Below are 18,066 nucleotides of genomic sequence, written 5' to 3'. Positions count from 1 at the left end.
ACCAAAGTTCTGCAAACCGTGTGGTCATTTTCTTCAATGTGGAGTGAGTGAAAAACAGTGCTATTCTGATTTCTGTTGACGACGTGGTTATTTAAAGAAATCTGCAGCATATATATTTCTTTTTTTAAGAGTCCACATACCACTCAATGTTATGGATTCATGGCCTGTTATAATTCAGGATATTTGTGATATCTTGAGTTGTGGTTTGCCTTATGACAATAATCAATAAATACATATCTAATTTTTACTTTTATTTTTTTATAATTAGAAGGCGAACATGTTCCTAACCAAGAGTCCTTCTTTGAGGAGTTGACAGTTGGACACTGCTAGTAAACTGGTAAACTGATCGCTAAGGGACAAGCTGTCAGCTTTAGATGGTTACAAGGGTGCCCTGAGCACTCTTGTTCTTTGTCTGGGAGAAGAAATGTTGCACAAAACCATAACGAACGCCACGCAGAACCTGCTCAGCCCTATTTTCAAAAGCTGACACTTAATCGCTGCGTCAGTACTTTTCCACTTATTCTGAAATAATAGCATTTTTTTTTAGGAAGATGAGACATTATGCTTATTGTTTCCCCTACATGCACTAATGGTTCCTTGCTGTTAACTTATTGCTAGGCCTGTTTCATTCTAACATCTTAGTATTTTTGTTAGTTTACATGTGAAATGCATCACCCAGTCTGTGCTTGAGCTCATTTTATTTAATTGATTTTTTTTTTGTTTTACTAACCTCACTGTTTTTTCAGTTTAATATTGGCTGCATGCTAGTTTATATATATATATACATATATAAAAAAAAAACCCAATCAAGTCTAGCCTGGATTTTGCTATGATTGTGTTTTGGTTTCTAGTGGTGGGGCAGTCTTGCACTTACAACTTACTCAGTATTATAAAAGCCTGACACACGAACAAAATGACTAAACACATTGTAGATTTTCTTTACAAAAAAATCTTTAAGTGGTGCTGTCTAGGTGATGGATATGATTGTATAAATAGCTTGATTTTATGCTTTTTACTGTCAATTTTTATTGGTACACTTTATTTTCTCCCACATTGCTTTTTTTATTTATTTTATTTTTTTTATTTTAATCGTGATGCACAAAAGTTGCCCAGCACACCATCAGAAAGTGACCGTCCCCAGTACCCCATCCCCCTGGAAAAATTCTAGCCAGCAATTTTTGACATTTGTCTTTCCCTTTATTGGGCATATATTGCCTTTTCAGTAGCATTTTTTTGCATGCATATATATGTAGAAAATCTCTTGCTCATCACATGTTTAAATGTCAGCGGGAAGGGAAGAATATATTATTGGAATATTTTTGGTTTGTTTTCTCTGTTCTGTCTGTCAGGATAATATTGGACACCGCTTACTCCAGAAACATGGGTGGAAGCTGGGCCAGGGATTGGGAAAGTCACTGCAGGGTAAGTCCAGTAGCTTGTGTCTGAAACATTCAATACCAGCTTCAGTCTTTAACAAAATTATTTCTGCTTTTTGTTCCTAGATTAGATTTTCTTTCCATTATTAATATATCCAAACAAATGCACTGTTGAGTTTCATATTTAACAATTTGCAAGTGGAAGCTGCTGCCTCACTTATCGGTACAGGTTAGACATGATGTGTGTGTGTTGTGTACGTGGAAGAATCACTGTGTTTGGCCTTTTTGGAGGGAGGTGAATTAACTGCCTTACTTACTAACAGGTAGTTGTGCAGCTTCTAAAACTAAAAATATTCTGCTGGCTGGATGCTTTGATATTAAAAGAATTAAAAATACAAGCTAGTTACAGTGATCTGTGTGCATGTTTCACAGTGGTGTCAGAAGCCATTAGAAGGCGAGTAAAAGGGCCCACTGAAGACTGAAAGTGGTGGCAGAGGTTCTCATGGATGGGAGAGGCTCACTCCTAGTTTCTCCAGAGGGCTTTCACGGGTTTGACTTATTTCTGTTCCCCAGCAGTCTGTTTGTCAGGGATTTGGCAAATCTCCTTGAGATGCTGTAGTGCTAGTTGAACCAGCGCACCTAGTCCTCGTGCTGTCTTGAGCCTAAATTCTTCCCACCACGCTCAATCCCGTGATTTAAATTGAGCCAATGCTGCCCAGTTCACGTGGGTGGCTTCAGCCATTCCTCTGGCCGGTAGTTCCTGTTCAGCAGAGGCCCCAGCCAGGGTGAAAGCACACCACCATGTTATGCTGAGAACTGCTTCCTACCAGTTACTCCTTACGAGCTGCCCGTGCACACGGTGTCTGCCCGCGATATGGGGAGTGAGGTGCTGGGTATTTACAGCAGGCACGAGACTCTGCCTGGGCAGTTTCTGTAGAAACCTCTTGAAGTGTTTGAAACTCAAGCGTGCCCTGAGTTCCTCCGAGTAACTTACTCGTGTTCCCATACCCTTAGTCTGAAGACCTGGGAGCTTGTAATTGGACTTCCATGGCCCTACAGTGAGCCCATTAGAGAGAAAACTATTTCTGTGCTGTGGAGGACTGTCAAGAGGTAACGAGTTCTCTGAACTCTGGGAATGCACATTAATCTCTTGGACTAAGGCACTCTAACCCCCGAGGCAGGACTGCATTGGTGGTTAATGCTTCTTGCTTCCTCTAACATGGTTTCATCTGAAATCCTCTGGTTAATGCATGGCACTCTTACAGTCCTCTTATGTCCCGTGCTGGTGCCAAAGCTCAGGATATGGTTGTAGTTGTCACCTCTTGGGCTTCTGCTTTGGCATGGCATTCACTGGATCTGTAATTTGGTCTCTTTTGGGTGCCCTGTATTGCTCTGCGCGTCACCAGTGTGGAAACATGGAGACTTGAAAGAAGCTAAAGCCCTCTTCCAGTCAGATTCAAAAGCGCAGCCCGAGGGGCCCTGTGCGTGTGGTGTTGCAGGCACTGACACCACAGAGTAAACAGCAGATGTCTGTACAGTCTTGAGTTTGGGGCAAGAGGGCGGTGTCACTGTGTCCTGAGGACGAGAGGACTAGGGCTGCCCACGGGGTTGATCGGGCATTTGCATTTGGAAACTCGTACAGATTTAGATTTTTCCCACTCTGCATTTGGAAGCGTTGACTCTGCACCATAGCTGTTAGTCACGTATTATTGAAGCTCTGGTGATTTGAACTGTCTGGAAGCTACAGACAAACCGTGGGTATGGGCTGTGAGGGTTTTCCTGCATCTCCTGCATTTTAATAGAAATGCAGGAGTAAAAATAGCCTGTCTAGTTTAACCCAGGTAGGTGCTGAAACCTTCCTAATGTAGGCTTTGGAGAGCGTGCAGGAATCGTATAGTGCCTTTCATCTCCCGGAAGGAAAGCAGTGCCCTCTCCATCTGACAGACAGACAGACTGACAGACAGCCTCTCCGGCCGAGGGGCCAGGGAGGCAGAGGATGTGGAGGAGTGCTGCTGCTCTGGTTCTGCTCAACGAAGACATCAGGGGTGCTCCCTCTTAGTTACAGGCAGCTGGGGCCTGTGCCTGCTGCCTGTGGCACTGACGATGATCATGTTGGGAGTGTTTAATTCATTATCCAGTGACCTTTTTGCATGAATCTTAGATCGTCCCAAAATCCAAATATAAACTGCCTGGAAGGAAACATTTGCATCCAATTTTAATCTTATTCTAGGAGTTTGAAGAGTGAGGTCACTTGATGTGCACTGACAATGGAAGAACAAAACAAAAAAATTCTTCCCCTCAGAAAAGGCCAGGAGAGATTTCTTAAGAGATGGAAGAATAGCAAATGCAGAGCATCTCTGTTTTTAACTCGACTTGCTTCCTGCTGTGCTCGAGCCTAAAATCTGAAACAGCCTACTGTGAAGAGGTACAGCAGAAGCAGAACCACCTTGAGTAGCCTGTAGCTGTGGAGAGGGTATCTGACCTCCTGCAGAAGGCCTTTGCAACAAACCCTCAAAACCCTAAATTTTTGTTTACGCGTATGGAATTGATATTGCATTCATCTTATTTCCATGCAGTTGACTTTAATTTAAAGCGAAGTTGATAAGTTCAGTGTGCTTTTTTTTTGTTATGTAGCTTTTTATTCTAGATGTTTATCTGACCTGGGGCTCCCTCCTTAGTTTCGGTGAATCTCGAAGTTTTGCTACCTTACACTTGCCAGTCATAAATACTTATTTCTTCTAGTAAGGCCATTTTGTTGTTGTTCAACAAGGACTTGACTGTCATGATGGCTTCCTTTGCCTTAGTGACCCACTGTGGATGTAATCCAGCAGTGAGAGTGCTGAACTATTTCTGTGGATGGTATCTGGAATAGCCTAAAATTCACACTTGCCAATTGCCAGTCATAAAAATCTGCTGTTGTAGTACAAAGGTACCCAGCAGGTTGGCTCATTCTTTGCAAAATTTCAGAAGCAGAGTAGTTCTGTACCTGCTGGGGCTGCTGCCTTGTGCTGTAACTCTTGTTAACCATCGTAGCTGGTGGAAGAGCTGAGCCACTTGGATAAGAAAGCAAGTAAACCATGTCCTGATGGACATAGCTGTCAGAAGAGCGGCTGTATTTTAGCTGTAATGCATCTTCATGGTTTGTTTTATCTTAGGTGCATATTGAGTGGAGTATTAGCCAGGGATAGTGCTGTTGTCTCTGACCATGCGAGGGCTGGGATACTGGTTCGGAGAAGCTCATGATGAATTCAGCAGAGTCATTCCCCTGCTTGTCTCTTCTCCTGATGTTTTTTACGTTTTTTTTTTTTTTCCACAAACAACTTGTGTTAGATTTGGAAATGATGTTTCAACTTGCTAACAGCCAGTGAATATGAAAAGGCAGGAAGGGGGTTGCCAGTTGACAGGGGAACCTTTTAAATCTGGAAAGTGTGGCTTTTCTATAGAGATTGCACGATGGTTGTGCTCTAACGAATGGGAAAACGGTGGGTGTAGACCATTTTCTCTTTGGAGGGGAATACGTGTCATTGATAATCTAGAATTCTGTGTTCTACTGAGAAAATGAAACTAGAAAAAGATGTGGTTAAAAACACTGACCTTCATGCGAAGTCTTGTGCTAAATGAGACTGAGGACCGTGAATAAATCAGAGGAGTTACGTAAAAGTCAGCCGGGGAGGGAGAGGGCTGAGTGAAATCTTGAATTCAAATATTGTAATGATTTCTTTTGGAATAACTCTCATATTACATTAGAGTTTTATTATGAAAAGCATTGTGAGAATGACTCGCAGAAGTGGTATCGTTTTAATCATACATTTGAAAATATAAGCTCTTCACATGTTCCCTCTGTTTCCAATTTTTGACAAGTCTTGTTTAAAGGAAAAAAATTGTGCTGAAAACCTCTGTTTTCTCCTTTGGACGTGTGTGTTTAATGAGGTGATAGTACTCTAGAGGTATAGGTGCAAGACAAACACCAGTAGTTTAATCTCATTTAATTAGACTAGGGAAAAAATGAACAGAGTAGGTGAATGCTGTCCTTAGGAAAGACAAAGTCTATTAACTTTGCCAGAAAACACAGGAATATGTGATTTCATTTGATGCACTCAGAGAATAACGTGTAGGACACACGGTGCAATGACCTAGCATTTCAGACTGGCTGGTATTTTAATGTGGCGCTCTCGAATCAGTCATCTAGCTCATCTGAGGAGTCATGGCCAAAGAATTAGATGGCTCTTTGGGATGAGGTCAGGACTGCAGAGTGTGCATGATGGGGAATATCTGATAAATCTGGACAGGGTAGATTTGATAGCTAAAAGCAAGCAGGCAGGCTTCAAGGGGTAGTTAATGCTCCATCTCTGATATCGCTGAGCTGATCACAGCCATCCTCCCGCGCTCATGCTATCCCACTACGTCCTCTGTCGTAGCAGGGGCTGCGGAGGGCAGGAGGGCGGGCAGCTCTGAGGGGTGCCTTGCCACAAACAGAGGCGGTTTGGGGAGTGCAGACTGGTCAGGTGGGGAGGGTTGTCTGATGTTTACTGGTCATATGGAAAGGACTCTTGAGAAGGATTGACCAGCTTTGGGAGGCAGGTAGAAGGCATACTTAGCTAGTCACCCCATGAGTTTGTCCTGGGTAATAACAGTAATTATTCCACACACTTTTTCCAGATTTGCCTTTTTTAAGTCATCTCTCATGGAAATGTCTTTGACTGCAGTGGTGACACTTTAAAAATTGCTCCAACACCTGTACAGACGGCGGTTAAGTTTCCCAATACCACCAGCTATCTCCCTTCACATGCAGCGTGCAGTGTGTAATTAACTTGGTACATTTAAAGGCGTTGATTTAATTCACGTTCCCATAGTATTCCTAAGACTGGGATTATCCTGGTCTTTTGTGGTATGTCTGAGAGGTGAATCAGAATCTAGTATTTTGCTATGGCAACAGACAATGTGTTTTTGTCACGGCAGAGTTACTCTTAAGTAATTATGTTGTTGAATCAGATAGTTTAGAGAATACAGAGTTTTCATGTAGAACTGGAATTGAGCCTTGACACTATGTAAGTTTGCTCCCTGGCTGTTTTTAGGGGACTGAGGCCTTTCATTGCTTGGTTATTGCTGTGATGAAAATCTTACTCAGTGTGAAACTAAGTTAAGTTTCAAGGGGGATGGCAAGGCTTTGTGGGATACTGTCCTGTACTAGTGCTTGGGTTATGTCAGTTTTTCAGAAAATAGAAGCAGCGGGTGGTTGTATTAAGAAAAGGGAGGTCCCTTTTGGGGCAGTCCGTTGGAATATCAGTAGCTTTACTTGTAGCCTTTGGTCCAGAAGAAATGCCTTCTGTCCCCTGATTCCTATTCAGTAATAGCTGCCTTTTCGTTTACTTATGTTTCTAGCAAAGTTTTGGCATCCTTTCAGCATGACTGTTCTGAAAGGCTGGTTGACTCTTCCTGGAGAGCAGCAATGCTAACGTGACGCTGCCGTGGAGGAGGCGGGCTGCCTGCAGTCAGAGCCGTGTTCAGTGTCGTGGGAGCTCTTGGCAGTGCCATGTAGAGCTGTGAACCCCTTCCTGCACGCTGCTTCTCTTCCACTCAGGCTAAAACCAATAAACCCTTTACAAGTTGTCAAGGCAGTGCTGTTCCTGTTGATCAAGGTGTGCTGCAAACTCATGGTGTAAATTGTACTGGTGACACACAGCAGCAGTTACATGAGTGCATAACAGAACTTTGAATTTATTTGTATCCTTTCATGAACATATAAATTATCTAACAAAGTAGCAGTCAGGTATATCAAATTTGTTAGAAAATGCTAGGATGCAGTTCCTCCATCTACCTGTACTTTCATTGTATGGTTTTAAATTAAAAAAAAAGGCACAGGTGGATTTCTGCTTTGATTTGCAAATTCTGTGGTGATAAATATAGTCATCACCACCCCCAGCCCCCCTTTCAGTTATACTATGATGCAGTTATTTGGCATGTTCTTCACTAAATCTGTTCAGACAAGCTCTTGTTTTCACTCTTGGTATAAAGGCCGAGTAGAGTGAGAGAACAGAACTGTCTGAAAGAAATGCTAGAAGATATGCAGAGAGGAGGAGAGCCTGCAGGTAAAGAAGGGATCCTGTGGCTAAGGCAGGAAATATCTGTTCTCTGGCAGCCTCGGTGATGCCTGAGATCAAGCTCAGGAAGAGTCACTATTCCAAGACCCTGTCAGGTGGCTGCGGGTGATGCACCCTGTGTTTTCTGGATGCCGGTTTCAGCAGACGTGGGGAGTAATAAGCGGAGCGCTTACCACTCGAGCAACTGAGATCAGTCACAAATGTGATCGCTTGGCAGCTGCGGCTCAGAGAAACAAGCTTAGAGTTTGAATTCCGGAGGTCTTGAATCGTGGCTCTGCCACCAGTTTGCCAAATGGCTTACAGCTAATAAATTAACGTATTTTTCCATTTGTTAATAAGTCCTCTGAGCTCACGAAGGCAGACAGAGGAGATGTTTGTCAGGCCTTGAGAACGTGGAACAATGAGCATCTGAGAAAAACACCACAAGGAAATGAGGAATGTTATATTTCTATCTGTGTTTTGAAGCTGTGTAATAAATACAAGAAATATATAGGAGAGAGAGATAAAAATGTTTAACAGTGCTTTTATTCATTAAGTTCGGAATGATTTGTCAGTCTTATCCAAGAAATAGATGTGAACATAGTCTTATCTTCTTGTATCTTAACATGTCCTCACGGGAACCTGAATTCTGGCATAGACTAGGGTTTCCACGCTTGTGTTTGCATCATAAATCATTGCAATAGTTTTAAGACTTGTATTTTCATGTAAAGTTAGCTTTGAAAAACATTGGTAAAGTGGCTTTGAAAGCCTGCTGTCATCATCACACCAGTCTTCATTACTGTGTCGAAATCCACAAGACCGCAGACCTGGAGGAAAGTTTACTTACTGCCTCTGTCTCCTTTGGGGGAAGCAGTTGCCCCTTGTTTGCTTTTGAATGTGCAAGATCCTTCCTTTGATTACGGGTGATAAGTTTATGGGTTACTTGAGTGTGTGTAGTCAATGAAATCATTATTCTTTCAGTGACATTTTTATTGTCACAGAGATGGCCTTCTTTTGGCTTACTATCAGGCTTTATTGCCCTTTGTTCATATAACGTTATAGTAGTTTTATTAAACTGTGAACGATGTGTGTGGGACGTGAGTAGTCCTGGCCATGCACGACCTGCCCCCACCCTTGCAGCGTAGCCTTAAACCCGACAGGGCTCTCTAGCCCTCTCTGCTTACTGAGATGAAGACAGTGACTCTTATCTCTGATTTCTATTCTAGATCTACCAAGATTTATGTTCTTGTTCTAACATCTTCCATGTTGTTCTTCAGTACTGATCATCATTTGGGTTAGGGATGTTTTTTTGACCCAGACTCCGCTATATGCCTTCTCTTGCAGAAGTTCAGGGAGCTCTGCTTGGGCTCCTGCAAGTATCACATTTGGCTTGTGTGTCTAAGAAGTTTTGAGCTCCTGTTTGAAGTTTTCCATGTGACTGGAGTGTTCGCAGCTTGTCTTTCACTTGTCATGTCTCTCCTGCTCCGTAAGGATTACGCTCACAGTGCAGTTTTTGTGTACTTGGAAAGCAGTTTCTCCTCATTGGGACTTGATGCTTGTCACTGAGGATGATAGATGTTTCAGACGTCGTTTGAAGCTCTCGATTGTTTGTGACCCCTTCCAGAAATCTGACGTAAACAGGATGAGCTTGCAAATCCAATTCCCAAAGGAGACGAGGAGAAAAGGTTGCCCTTGTTTGTTTGCTTCTTGCAGCGATCAGAACAAGCTTGATAGCTTACCTTCACTTTTAGCCAGTAAGGAGCACCGCAGAGCATGTCAAGGCTTGTTCACCAGTAAAAATTACTGGATTTCCTCATCTCTCCCCTTTTGATGTACTGAACGAGGAGTCTGAATTTTCAGTGTGACAGCTGTTGGGCTATCGAAACATGCAATAGGCCCAGGAAAGCTTTGAGAGCTTGCAAAATCCTAACCTTTGAAAAGGGAACTCATCCCCGACCACAGTGACTCCTGCCTCTCTCCCTCACCTGCACAGAGACAACGTAGTGCAATGGTGTCCATGTCCTGTGTCCGTGATGCGTTGCTGTGGGCATTGATACCTGACTCCAGGTGCCTACTGACCTTTCGCAGCCCGCAGTGGGGTTTGTACCGCAGGTGACTGAACAAACCGACCCTTATCCACCAGAGCAAGTCCAGTGGTGTGATCGGGACTCTCCCCAGCACTGCCTCCACACAGCCGTGTTGCTGATCTCAGCGGCAGGCCCTTTCCAGGGGCAATTAAAGCCTCCTGGAAGGTTCTCTCTTACTGTGGTTTTGGTTGTAGCGTAAAGATAGAGAATAAGTAAAAATCCTCTGCGCTCAACAAGATCACATCCCGTTGTTTGCATCCTCCCGAGACGCTTAGTTCATGAAATTCTCTCAAGAGTGTGATATCAATCAGTCCTCTAGGATTATAGCCCACAAAGCTTGTACCTGGGAGGCATTCCTATTAAGATGTCGACACAGTGAGCAGGATTAAGGCTGTTCTGTCACCTCTCTGGTGCTTACATGGTGTGCATAACTGATACACTGAAACATTTGATTGAATTAGGTTAACGTGTAATTTTGGGGTACAACCCTTTTTCAATGGGAGCGTCCTGTTCTTTCTCTGTCATTACGAGACGTTTCCGAAGGCCTGTTTATCTATTGCAGTGCGTGATACTGCTGGAGGGAGGAGTTCTGAATCTGCAGATTGTCAATGAAAACTGTTTTCTGTTTTGACTGTTTTGTTTTTTTTTTTAAAAAAAAAAAGACAAAATGTGCACTAGTGTTGACAACGCCAGCGTTTCTAGACGGGCTCAGATGGCAGGTCCATCTGGTGCAGCGTCCTGTTCCGAAGAGCAGAGCGGCACCTCCCCGCTGCGGCCGGAGACGGAGCACTCGCCCTGCACCTGGCAGCCGTGAAGCGATAATCCTCTGCGCCCGGCGCGACTTGCTTTTTGATACTAAAGCCCTGAAGCGCTAGCATTAACTCTTTTTCCCAAGATTTGTTAATTTATAGCACTGCTGGCAAAGTATTTGCTCACATCCAATGACTTTGTGGAATTCAAAAGGAGTGAATTTGGCGAAGCCTGCCTGGCAGCGTGCTGCCTGCGTCTGCCTCCTCCCCGCCGCTGGCAGATCCATCTGGGCAGGCGCGGGGCTCCGGGGGGGCGGCGGCTGTCGGGGAATATTTGGGGGTGAGCAATTTTTCACAAGCTGGGGGAAAGGTTTCCCCATTTCTTTGGGGAAAAGAAAGCAAAACAAGTACATCTGGTCCATTTTGAAATCTCGTTTCATTTCTGAACTAAGGAAATAATTACAAACTTAATTTACTTTGAGATTGGATTTTCTGAGGTGCGGCTCTTGTGTAAGCCCTTTGTTTTTCCCATCCCACTGGAGGTTTATGCTTTGTCCTCTCCACAGAGGTTTTTCCCCTTGTGTGGAAGTGTGTTATACAATAATCCTCTCTGCTTTGGGGTTTGTAGCCTGTGGAACGTGACCGGTCTGTAAAGGAAAGAGTTTGTGACCTGGTTCAGAAAGAAGAGATATTTTCTGGGCTGTAGGGGGATGGGGCACGGACACAGCTTTGTGTGTTCTGCATGATTAACTATATGGGGGGTTAGTTGTTAGTGTGGCAGTGCTTGCGACCCTGCATAGTGGCATGAAGTGTGGGAATTCTTGCCCTTTCCTGAAAACTCAGTTTTTTCCCCTTCAAAGTCTGTCGGTGTGCTTGAAAAGGGTCAGCAGGAAGCCTGAACCTGGGAGTCCCACAATGTCCGAGAACCATGTTTACATGCTGGTAAAGATCCCGTTGTCATGCACAGTAGCTCTGGAATAAATTTTCTTGAGGAAGTTCTTTTAAAGGAGAACTTAGCTTAACTTAAAAAGTCCCATTTTCCCCTTTGGCTGTTCTCCATCTTCCGCCCAGCCCGCTTGGCAGTCAGCGGGGTGAGAGGTGGCCCTTTGGCAACACAGAGCCTGTTCTTTCCCTTAGCCGTAGTGGCTTTCCGAGGAGATGGAGCGAGGCTCCCCTGGCCCGATGACCCACCGCCCCGGGCTTTGCCTGGCAGCATGTCCTGCAGCCCTGGACGGAGCCGCGGTTTCGGCGGTGGGGATGGGCACTGCTGCCCGTAGCCGTGTTACGTGCTCAAAGTGCTCAGGCTTGGCACTTGTCGGCGAGATGTCGCGCTGGCCGGCTGTGCTGGCCGCCTGCCCTGGGATTTCATTTGTAATGAAATAATAGTAAAGTTTGAAACAAAGGCATTGCTTTTTGCATTGAATAGTCTCCTCTTACCTGAAAACAGAGCTCCTTTTGACTCAAAATATTTGTAATTGCCTTAAGATCCTGATTTGTTTCCATTTAAAACTGTCTGTTTAAATGTGCCTCAGGGCCTCTCTTAAATTGGGCCGTCTCCAGGAGCTCAACCTCTTCCAGCACCCCAAAATTGCAGGTTGCGAGCGCAGCTCTGAAAACACATAACTGCTCAAAATCTACCCGCTCCCTGATTCCACAGGACAAAGCATGGTGATGGGGTGGAGGGGTGAGGAAGAAGCCTCATATTATGATTACTACTTTTTTTTTTTTTTAAAACCCATCCTACCTGCCTACTACAAACGGCCTATTTTCTGCCCCTAATGGTTTCTGCCTAACAAATGGTGTTTCTTTTTTACAGCGTTATGATCCTGGACTTGTTGTGGTGATGGTAAACTTAGCAGTGGTAATTTTTTATTTTCAGACTGAATTACTCCTTTTGTCATCAGTGCACCAATATGTTAGGCTTACTTTCTCTGTTGTAGCCATCATCCTTCTGCTTGGTCTTTCATTTTCCTTTCCTTTCCTTTCTTTATGCACACTTGTCTGATCCTTGTTCATTAAAGGGTATTGCTAAGAAGGGATGTTTCTGTTTGTGTTAGAACTGCCAAAATCAGTTTAAACATAAATTTCTAATACTGTCCAAACTTGATTTTTTTCCCCAACATGATGGGCACTAGCACTTGCTACTGCAATTTCCAAATAGATTAAAAAAAAAAAAAAAACAAAACCAAAACCAACCCAAAAACTTTGACTGCCTTAGAAGGCAAAAGTACTGATGCATTGTTTGTATGCAGGGGTTTACCAGGGCAATGAGGCTGCATTGAAAGATCTCGATTGCTGGAGAAACAAACAAAAGCCAAAAACCAAACCAAAACAAAAAGAAAAAAAGCTTAAAAAAAAAAACCAAACATAAATTGTTGGCAGTTGCTGCCAGCCGTTCCATTTGGATTCACCACTTACCAGTAAATCCCTGGCTGAGACGTTATGAAAGTGATATTGCACTTAGGAAGTCATTTTTATAACCTGTCTTTAATTTGGTCCTTTTGCTAAAAATTGCAGTCACTGCTTACTTTATTATACCATTGGGCGTAAGAGAAACATTTTCAAATGGAGAACACTTAAAATACCCAAACGAAAGCTCAATTCAAACTATGACTTTGGATCACCATGATAACTGGTTTTGGATGTGGTGGATATATGCCTGTCAAATTTCTGGGTGTATAAACAAAAGCACAAAACGATTAATTAAATGGACTTGTTTCTGAAGGAAAAACACATGCCTCTGTACTTTGAGTTACAAAGACACAAGTCTGAGCAGAGTAGGTTCCCTTTGAGGACTCTGTGGAGTCTGAGATCTGTGGACTGTCACTTTTGCAATAGTTAGAGAAAGCTGATACTGGAGAAGAGAGAAGCCGATGCCTGTACAGGTGTTCTGAGGCAGTTTTAAAGACTCTAATCTCTTGCACATGTGGATGGCAGTGCAATATTTTTGGCATGATTAAAACCTGTAGATCTTTTAGCCCAAAGGTATAATATATGTGTATGTGTGTATAACAAAACAGTTGTTTACACCAAAACAAGTACAGTAATAATTTTACTCAAGGTGTGCACCGGATAAGGTAAGTACTTTTTCAGTGGGCTTACATCACAACGAACAGCGCGAGTTGTGATGTAAAAATAAAAATAATAATTAAAAAAAAATAAGCTGTGGTAGTAAAGTGCTTGTCTGCCCCATTTTGCTTTGTTTGGCTGGTTATGAGTGGATTAAAGATATGGTTTTTTAAAAAAAAAAAAAATCTCCAGCATAGTTCGATTAGTTCAAAGTCAATTTTCTTCGCAACTAGTCCTTTTCACAGCTTACGGATGACGCAGCGAGTGCTAGAGCTCTCTCCGCAGGAGCTGGGGAAGCAGGTGCTCGACCACCTGGCCTGGACTGGGGGGTCCTTTTAGATGAAAGAAGTTTGGCTTCTGTGCCACACTTCTCGGACAGCTTTCCTTACTCTTGGGAAGGGACAAAAGTTGGCGGGAGGGAGGCTTCCACATCTTTTACAGGAAAGCCCTGATCAATTATTAACGTGCTAGAGCAGTAAAACGTATTTAATAGCTTTTTCACTTGCATCGGAAGATGAGGAGAATGTATCGCCTGATGTGGAAGCGTTGAGCAGAAGGCTCATTTCTCAAGTCCTGTTAACAGCCCTGCCCTAGGACTTGTCACGGTTGAACATTAGCCACGAGTATGTTTTACGTGACCGGTTAATGTTCAGAACATACCATTTATCAGTACTCGGGGTGCATTTCACTGTAGCCAGTTTGGAGCTGAGAAGCAGTTTTGGCTGTAAGCTGTGAGAATGGCTTGTGTTTGGTTCACTGTAGCTTTCTGGTCTCTGCACTCCAAGGCAAGATCTCTAACCACCCAAACCCAATGTGTAAAGCGAGCTGTGGCGACGGACCGGCCGCTGACCGCCTCTGTGTGTGTTCCTCTTACAGGGAGGACAGATCCCATCCCTATCGTCGTCAAGTACGATGTCATGGGCATGGGGCGGATGGAAATGGAGGTAAGCTCGCCCGGCCATGGCTCCTGCCCTGCACCCTGTCACTCCTTGCGTGGCTCTCGGGGAGTTGATAGGGAAGAAATTTAAAAGTGAGAAATTGTGCATCAAAGGTAAAGAAACTCTCTTTTAAGGCAACACAGTAAGAAAATACTTGTCCTCAAAATGCGTGCTCTGGTTACCCGTGGGTACCTGAGTTGTGAGGTCTGGATGCTATTGCAAATCCCTGGGCTTTTCGATTTCACTCCTGCAAAACTGAGGCTGCTGCTGGCAGTGGACGGCCCTGCCAGGACCCTCTGTCTTGGAAGGATCAATGAGCCATTTTGTGTGTGTGTTACACCGTGGGATGACAAAAGAGGGGAAGTGAAGTACAATATGCAAAGATTCTGTTTCAAATCTCATATCTTTAAAACGACACATTCTGGCAGTCTCAGTAGCGTGAAGTATTTACGGGGCAAATTGCATCTCTCTTTTTCTTTTGTTAAAAAAAAAAAATAGCTCGACTATGCTGAAGATGCCACTGAGCGGAGGCGTGTACTGGAGGTGGAGAAAGAAGACACCGAGGAGCTGAGGCAGAAATACAAGGTACTGAACAGGGGCGTTAACATCAAAGTTCCTGTGGGCTGACTGGGAGAGGATTTGCTCTGACAGGACAGAGCTCTTCTCCTTAGGCTGCAGTAACGGTGGTAGGACTTAAGTATTCTTGGTTTTTGTCATTGTTGAGATTATTTATATATTAACGAACCAGTTATTCACTTCCTGGAATTAACCTTGATGTTTATTTAGCTGCTTAAGAGCTACAGGATAGCAGCAGGGCTTTCTCTGTGTGCTTTGCTCCTGTTCTGGAAAGAGCAGTCTTAGGGTAAGCAGACCATTTCCTTCCCTAGACGCAGGGCTGCCAAATTTTTCTAGTGAACCTGCCACGTTATCGGTGCAGAATCCGCAGATGCAGACGTTAGATGGGCAGTTATCAGCTGGAAGTGGAGCAGATCTGTTGTTACTGAGCAAGCAGGAGGTAGTGAGTTATTATATTGTTGCATAAATCCTGCTTTCTTTGAAAAGGTACGACATGGCTCCACTTTTGAGAAATCAATGGGCTGTATCTCTTTGGAAGAATTTCTCAGGCAGTGTTAAAAAAAATAAAAAGTCTGTATTTCCATAGGGTTTACTAAACCTGTGGGGTTTTTGTAAGCTGAAGACTATCTTTTTCAATGATAAAAATGGGCCATCATGTTGGCATAGAGCATGACCTGTTGGAGCATACTTAGATTAGCTGTAACTGAGCTTGCTGTGGAGACGTGGTCTTTGCTAGGCCTTTAATCCACTCCTCTTACCAGCCTGTCAAGTACATCAAGTCTTAGGAAAGCCTGCTTGTTTAATTGTCCTGAGATTTGAGAAGTGCCAGGGTTGAAGAGCCCTGGACATTAGAATGAAGTGCCAGTTTTGCATAAATTTTAATTCTTTGAGGAATAATGGAAAAGTAGTTTCAATTCCATTAAAATTAAACATAATGATGGCAAATCTGCAATTCCGTTTCACCAGTTCAATAGTTAATACTGCAGGCAGGTTATTCAGCTACACAATGTATAGCCTCCTTTCCTGATTCTTTTTCCTTCAAGTTGAGACCCTGACTTGCTTGGCAAGTGAATTGCTGGTATATTTGTTCATTTAAAAATAAAAGCCACTGTAATTACTTTTAAAGCTAATTAACTGCGTTCAGCTCCAAACTAATAACGATCTCTTCTGGCGCACACACGGAGTACAAATGTGCTCTGAAACGGGCTTATGCAGCCGGTCTGCGTCCAGGTGCACACTCTCCTTGAAGATGTTTCTCCTTTTTGTTGTTTTTAATCCCCCGCTGGGCGGCATGCTGCTCGCACGCTGCAAAGGGAGGCTTGGGCCGTGAGGTTGGCTGGTCTCGGGCGGCGCGTGGCCGAAAGCCCGGCTCCCTCTCTGCAGCAAAGCCCCAGCTGCGATGCTGGGCATCCTCAGACAGCAGCTGTCGAGTACAACGGATTTCTTCGTTTCGGAGTGGTGGATAGCAGCTCTTGTGTGAATTGCATGTGATGATGTTTTGTCTCAGGTCTGCGGTGCAATTTATAGTAAAGATCTTGGGCTTTGCAATTGTCTTTTTCAAACGCAGTCGAACATGCGTTGCTCTGACTGCTTTGTCTTCCTGCCATTTCTCAGCACAGATTTTCTTTTTCCAGGAACTCTGTGGAGCAGTAGCAGTCTCTCCCAACTGGGATGTGTTTTTATGAGCATGCTTTATCGTTAGGCTCTTGCATTTCTATATCAATCTGTGAAAATCTCTGCAAGCGGAATTTTTTCATTGCTCCGCAGGAGTCCATTATGTAATTGCCAACTGTGGCCGCATCCTGATTAGCCATTCAGTGAGTCTCAAAGGGATTTCAGATAACTCTGCAACCAAGAAGCAAGCAAGAAATGTTCTTTAATTCCCTTCTTTTGTAGAGATTCTGATCACTGAAATGGCTGTGTTTTCATTGTTTAGCCACAGGATGCGTTCTGGAAAAAAAAAAAAAAGAAAAAAGAAAAAACTACCCATGGCGCAGGAAGCTTGTTCAGGGTTTCAGGGGAACCTTAAATGCCATTGTTCTGTGGATCTCACGCTGCTCTGTTTTCCTTTCTTGTCTTCCTGGGGACCTGCTTCGGGCTCAAACCTCTAGATAGTTTTGTTGATTATTTTTTTTTATTATTATTATTCTCTTCTTAACAAGGGCCTCCAGTAATAGATGGAAGGAGGAACTTGAAATAGATTTTTTTATTTAGAAGGTGAACAGTGCTTTAAATTGAAAAACACCTTTTAGCAGTAAAATTTTTCAGATTTCCCTCCCACCACCCCACCCGGGTGCTGAAATTTTTTACATTAATTTTGCATTTTAGAAAACATGCTCAGCAATATTATTTTAATGTAATTTTGATGTGGTAAGTGGGAGAAACCATATTGCCTTGAACAAGAGCTTAAATAAAAAGAAAAAAAGCTTTCATAGTATATCTTTTTTTTAACCATTTGCTAGGTCCTCTTGCTAATGCAAGGAAATTTCCCATAAGGAGTTTGTACTGAAGACAGAAACTCTTAAGCTCTGAGTGCTTTTTTCTCAAATGTTAGGCTGGTTTTTTTATATAGAATTTATCTTTATTCCAGTTGAAATGCATATGGTAAATAGCTCTGTGGGGTAGGCTGGTGTTAGTACAGTGTACTTTTAATACTGCATTTGTAGCTTTTTTTTTAGTATGCATCAGCATAAGTGCTTCCATCTTGTTACAGTAAACCTTCCCCAGCTTGCTTTTAAAGAGTGGCGATGTTTTATTAATTTGGCTGGTGGGATCGTAATTGAAACGACCTGGCTCGAGGAGGAAGTTGCTTAGCCCTGAGGTTAGTGCGTGTCTCCGCGTGAGGTGTGTTTCAGAGCCCCCACCGGCTGCCGAGCCCCCCCAGGTCTGCCTCGGCTGTGGCCGTGCCCTGGGGACAGGGCTCATGGAGCAGCACAGGCTCGCTTCCAGGCCCTGGGACTTCAAGCCACTACAGCCACCTGAGGGACTGGGATTTCCACAGAGTCCCGGAGCTTTTTGCTGCTGCCAGTCCAAAAATTGCTATTTTCTTTATAGCAAAAGAGAGGAGGACGTGACCGTTGCTAATTTAGACACCTCACCTTTGTCTGGAGGTTTGGTTTTGCATCTATACAAATGCTGAATTCTCTAAGAAAAAAAACAACTGACTGCAACCTCTAAAGCGTTCTCTCTCC

General features: G+C 43.6%; 1 protein-coding gene across 6 annotated transcripts in view; it reads left to right on the top strand.

Annotated features, from left to right (window-relative positions):
• GPATCH8 (G-patch domain containing 8) overlaps positions 1–18,066 on the top strand; it is a 57,210-nt gene that overhangs the window by 22,907 nt on the left and 16,237 nt on the right. For 2 of the 6 annotated variants that reach the window (XM_064473479.1, XM_064473480.1), the window contains exons 3-5: positions 1,350–1,422; positions 14,238–14,305; positions 14,798–14,884. In XM_064473479.1, coding sequence (XP_064329549.1) covers positions 1,350–1,422; positions 14,238–14,305; positions 14,798–14,884 — 228 coding nt within the window. Of the gene's footprint in view, positions 1–268; positions 338–1,349; positions 1,423–2,390; positions 2,487–12,108; positions 12,154–14,237; positions 14,306–14,797; positions 14,885–18,066 lie in introns of all 6 variants that reach the window. The other 4 variants (XM_064473485.1, XM_064473484.1, XM_064473483.1 and 1 more) reach the window with 4 other exon arrangements.

Source organism: Phalacrocorax carbo, chromosome 25 (assembly GCF_963921805.1).
Source record: "Phalacrocorax carbo chromosome 25, bPhaCar2.1, whole genome shotgun sequence".
Taxonomy (NCBI): Eukaryota; Metazoa; Chordata; class Aves; order Suliformes; family Phalacrocoracidae; genus Phalacrocorax; species Phalacrocorax carbo.
Note: the sequence above shows the minus strand (reverse complement) of the source record. Positions and strands in the feature narration are given on the sequence as shown.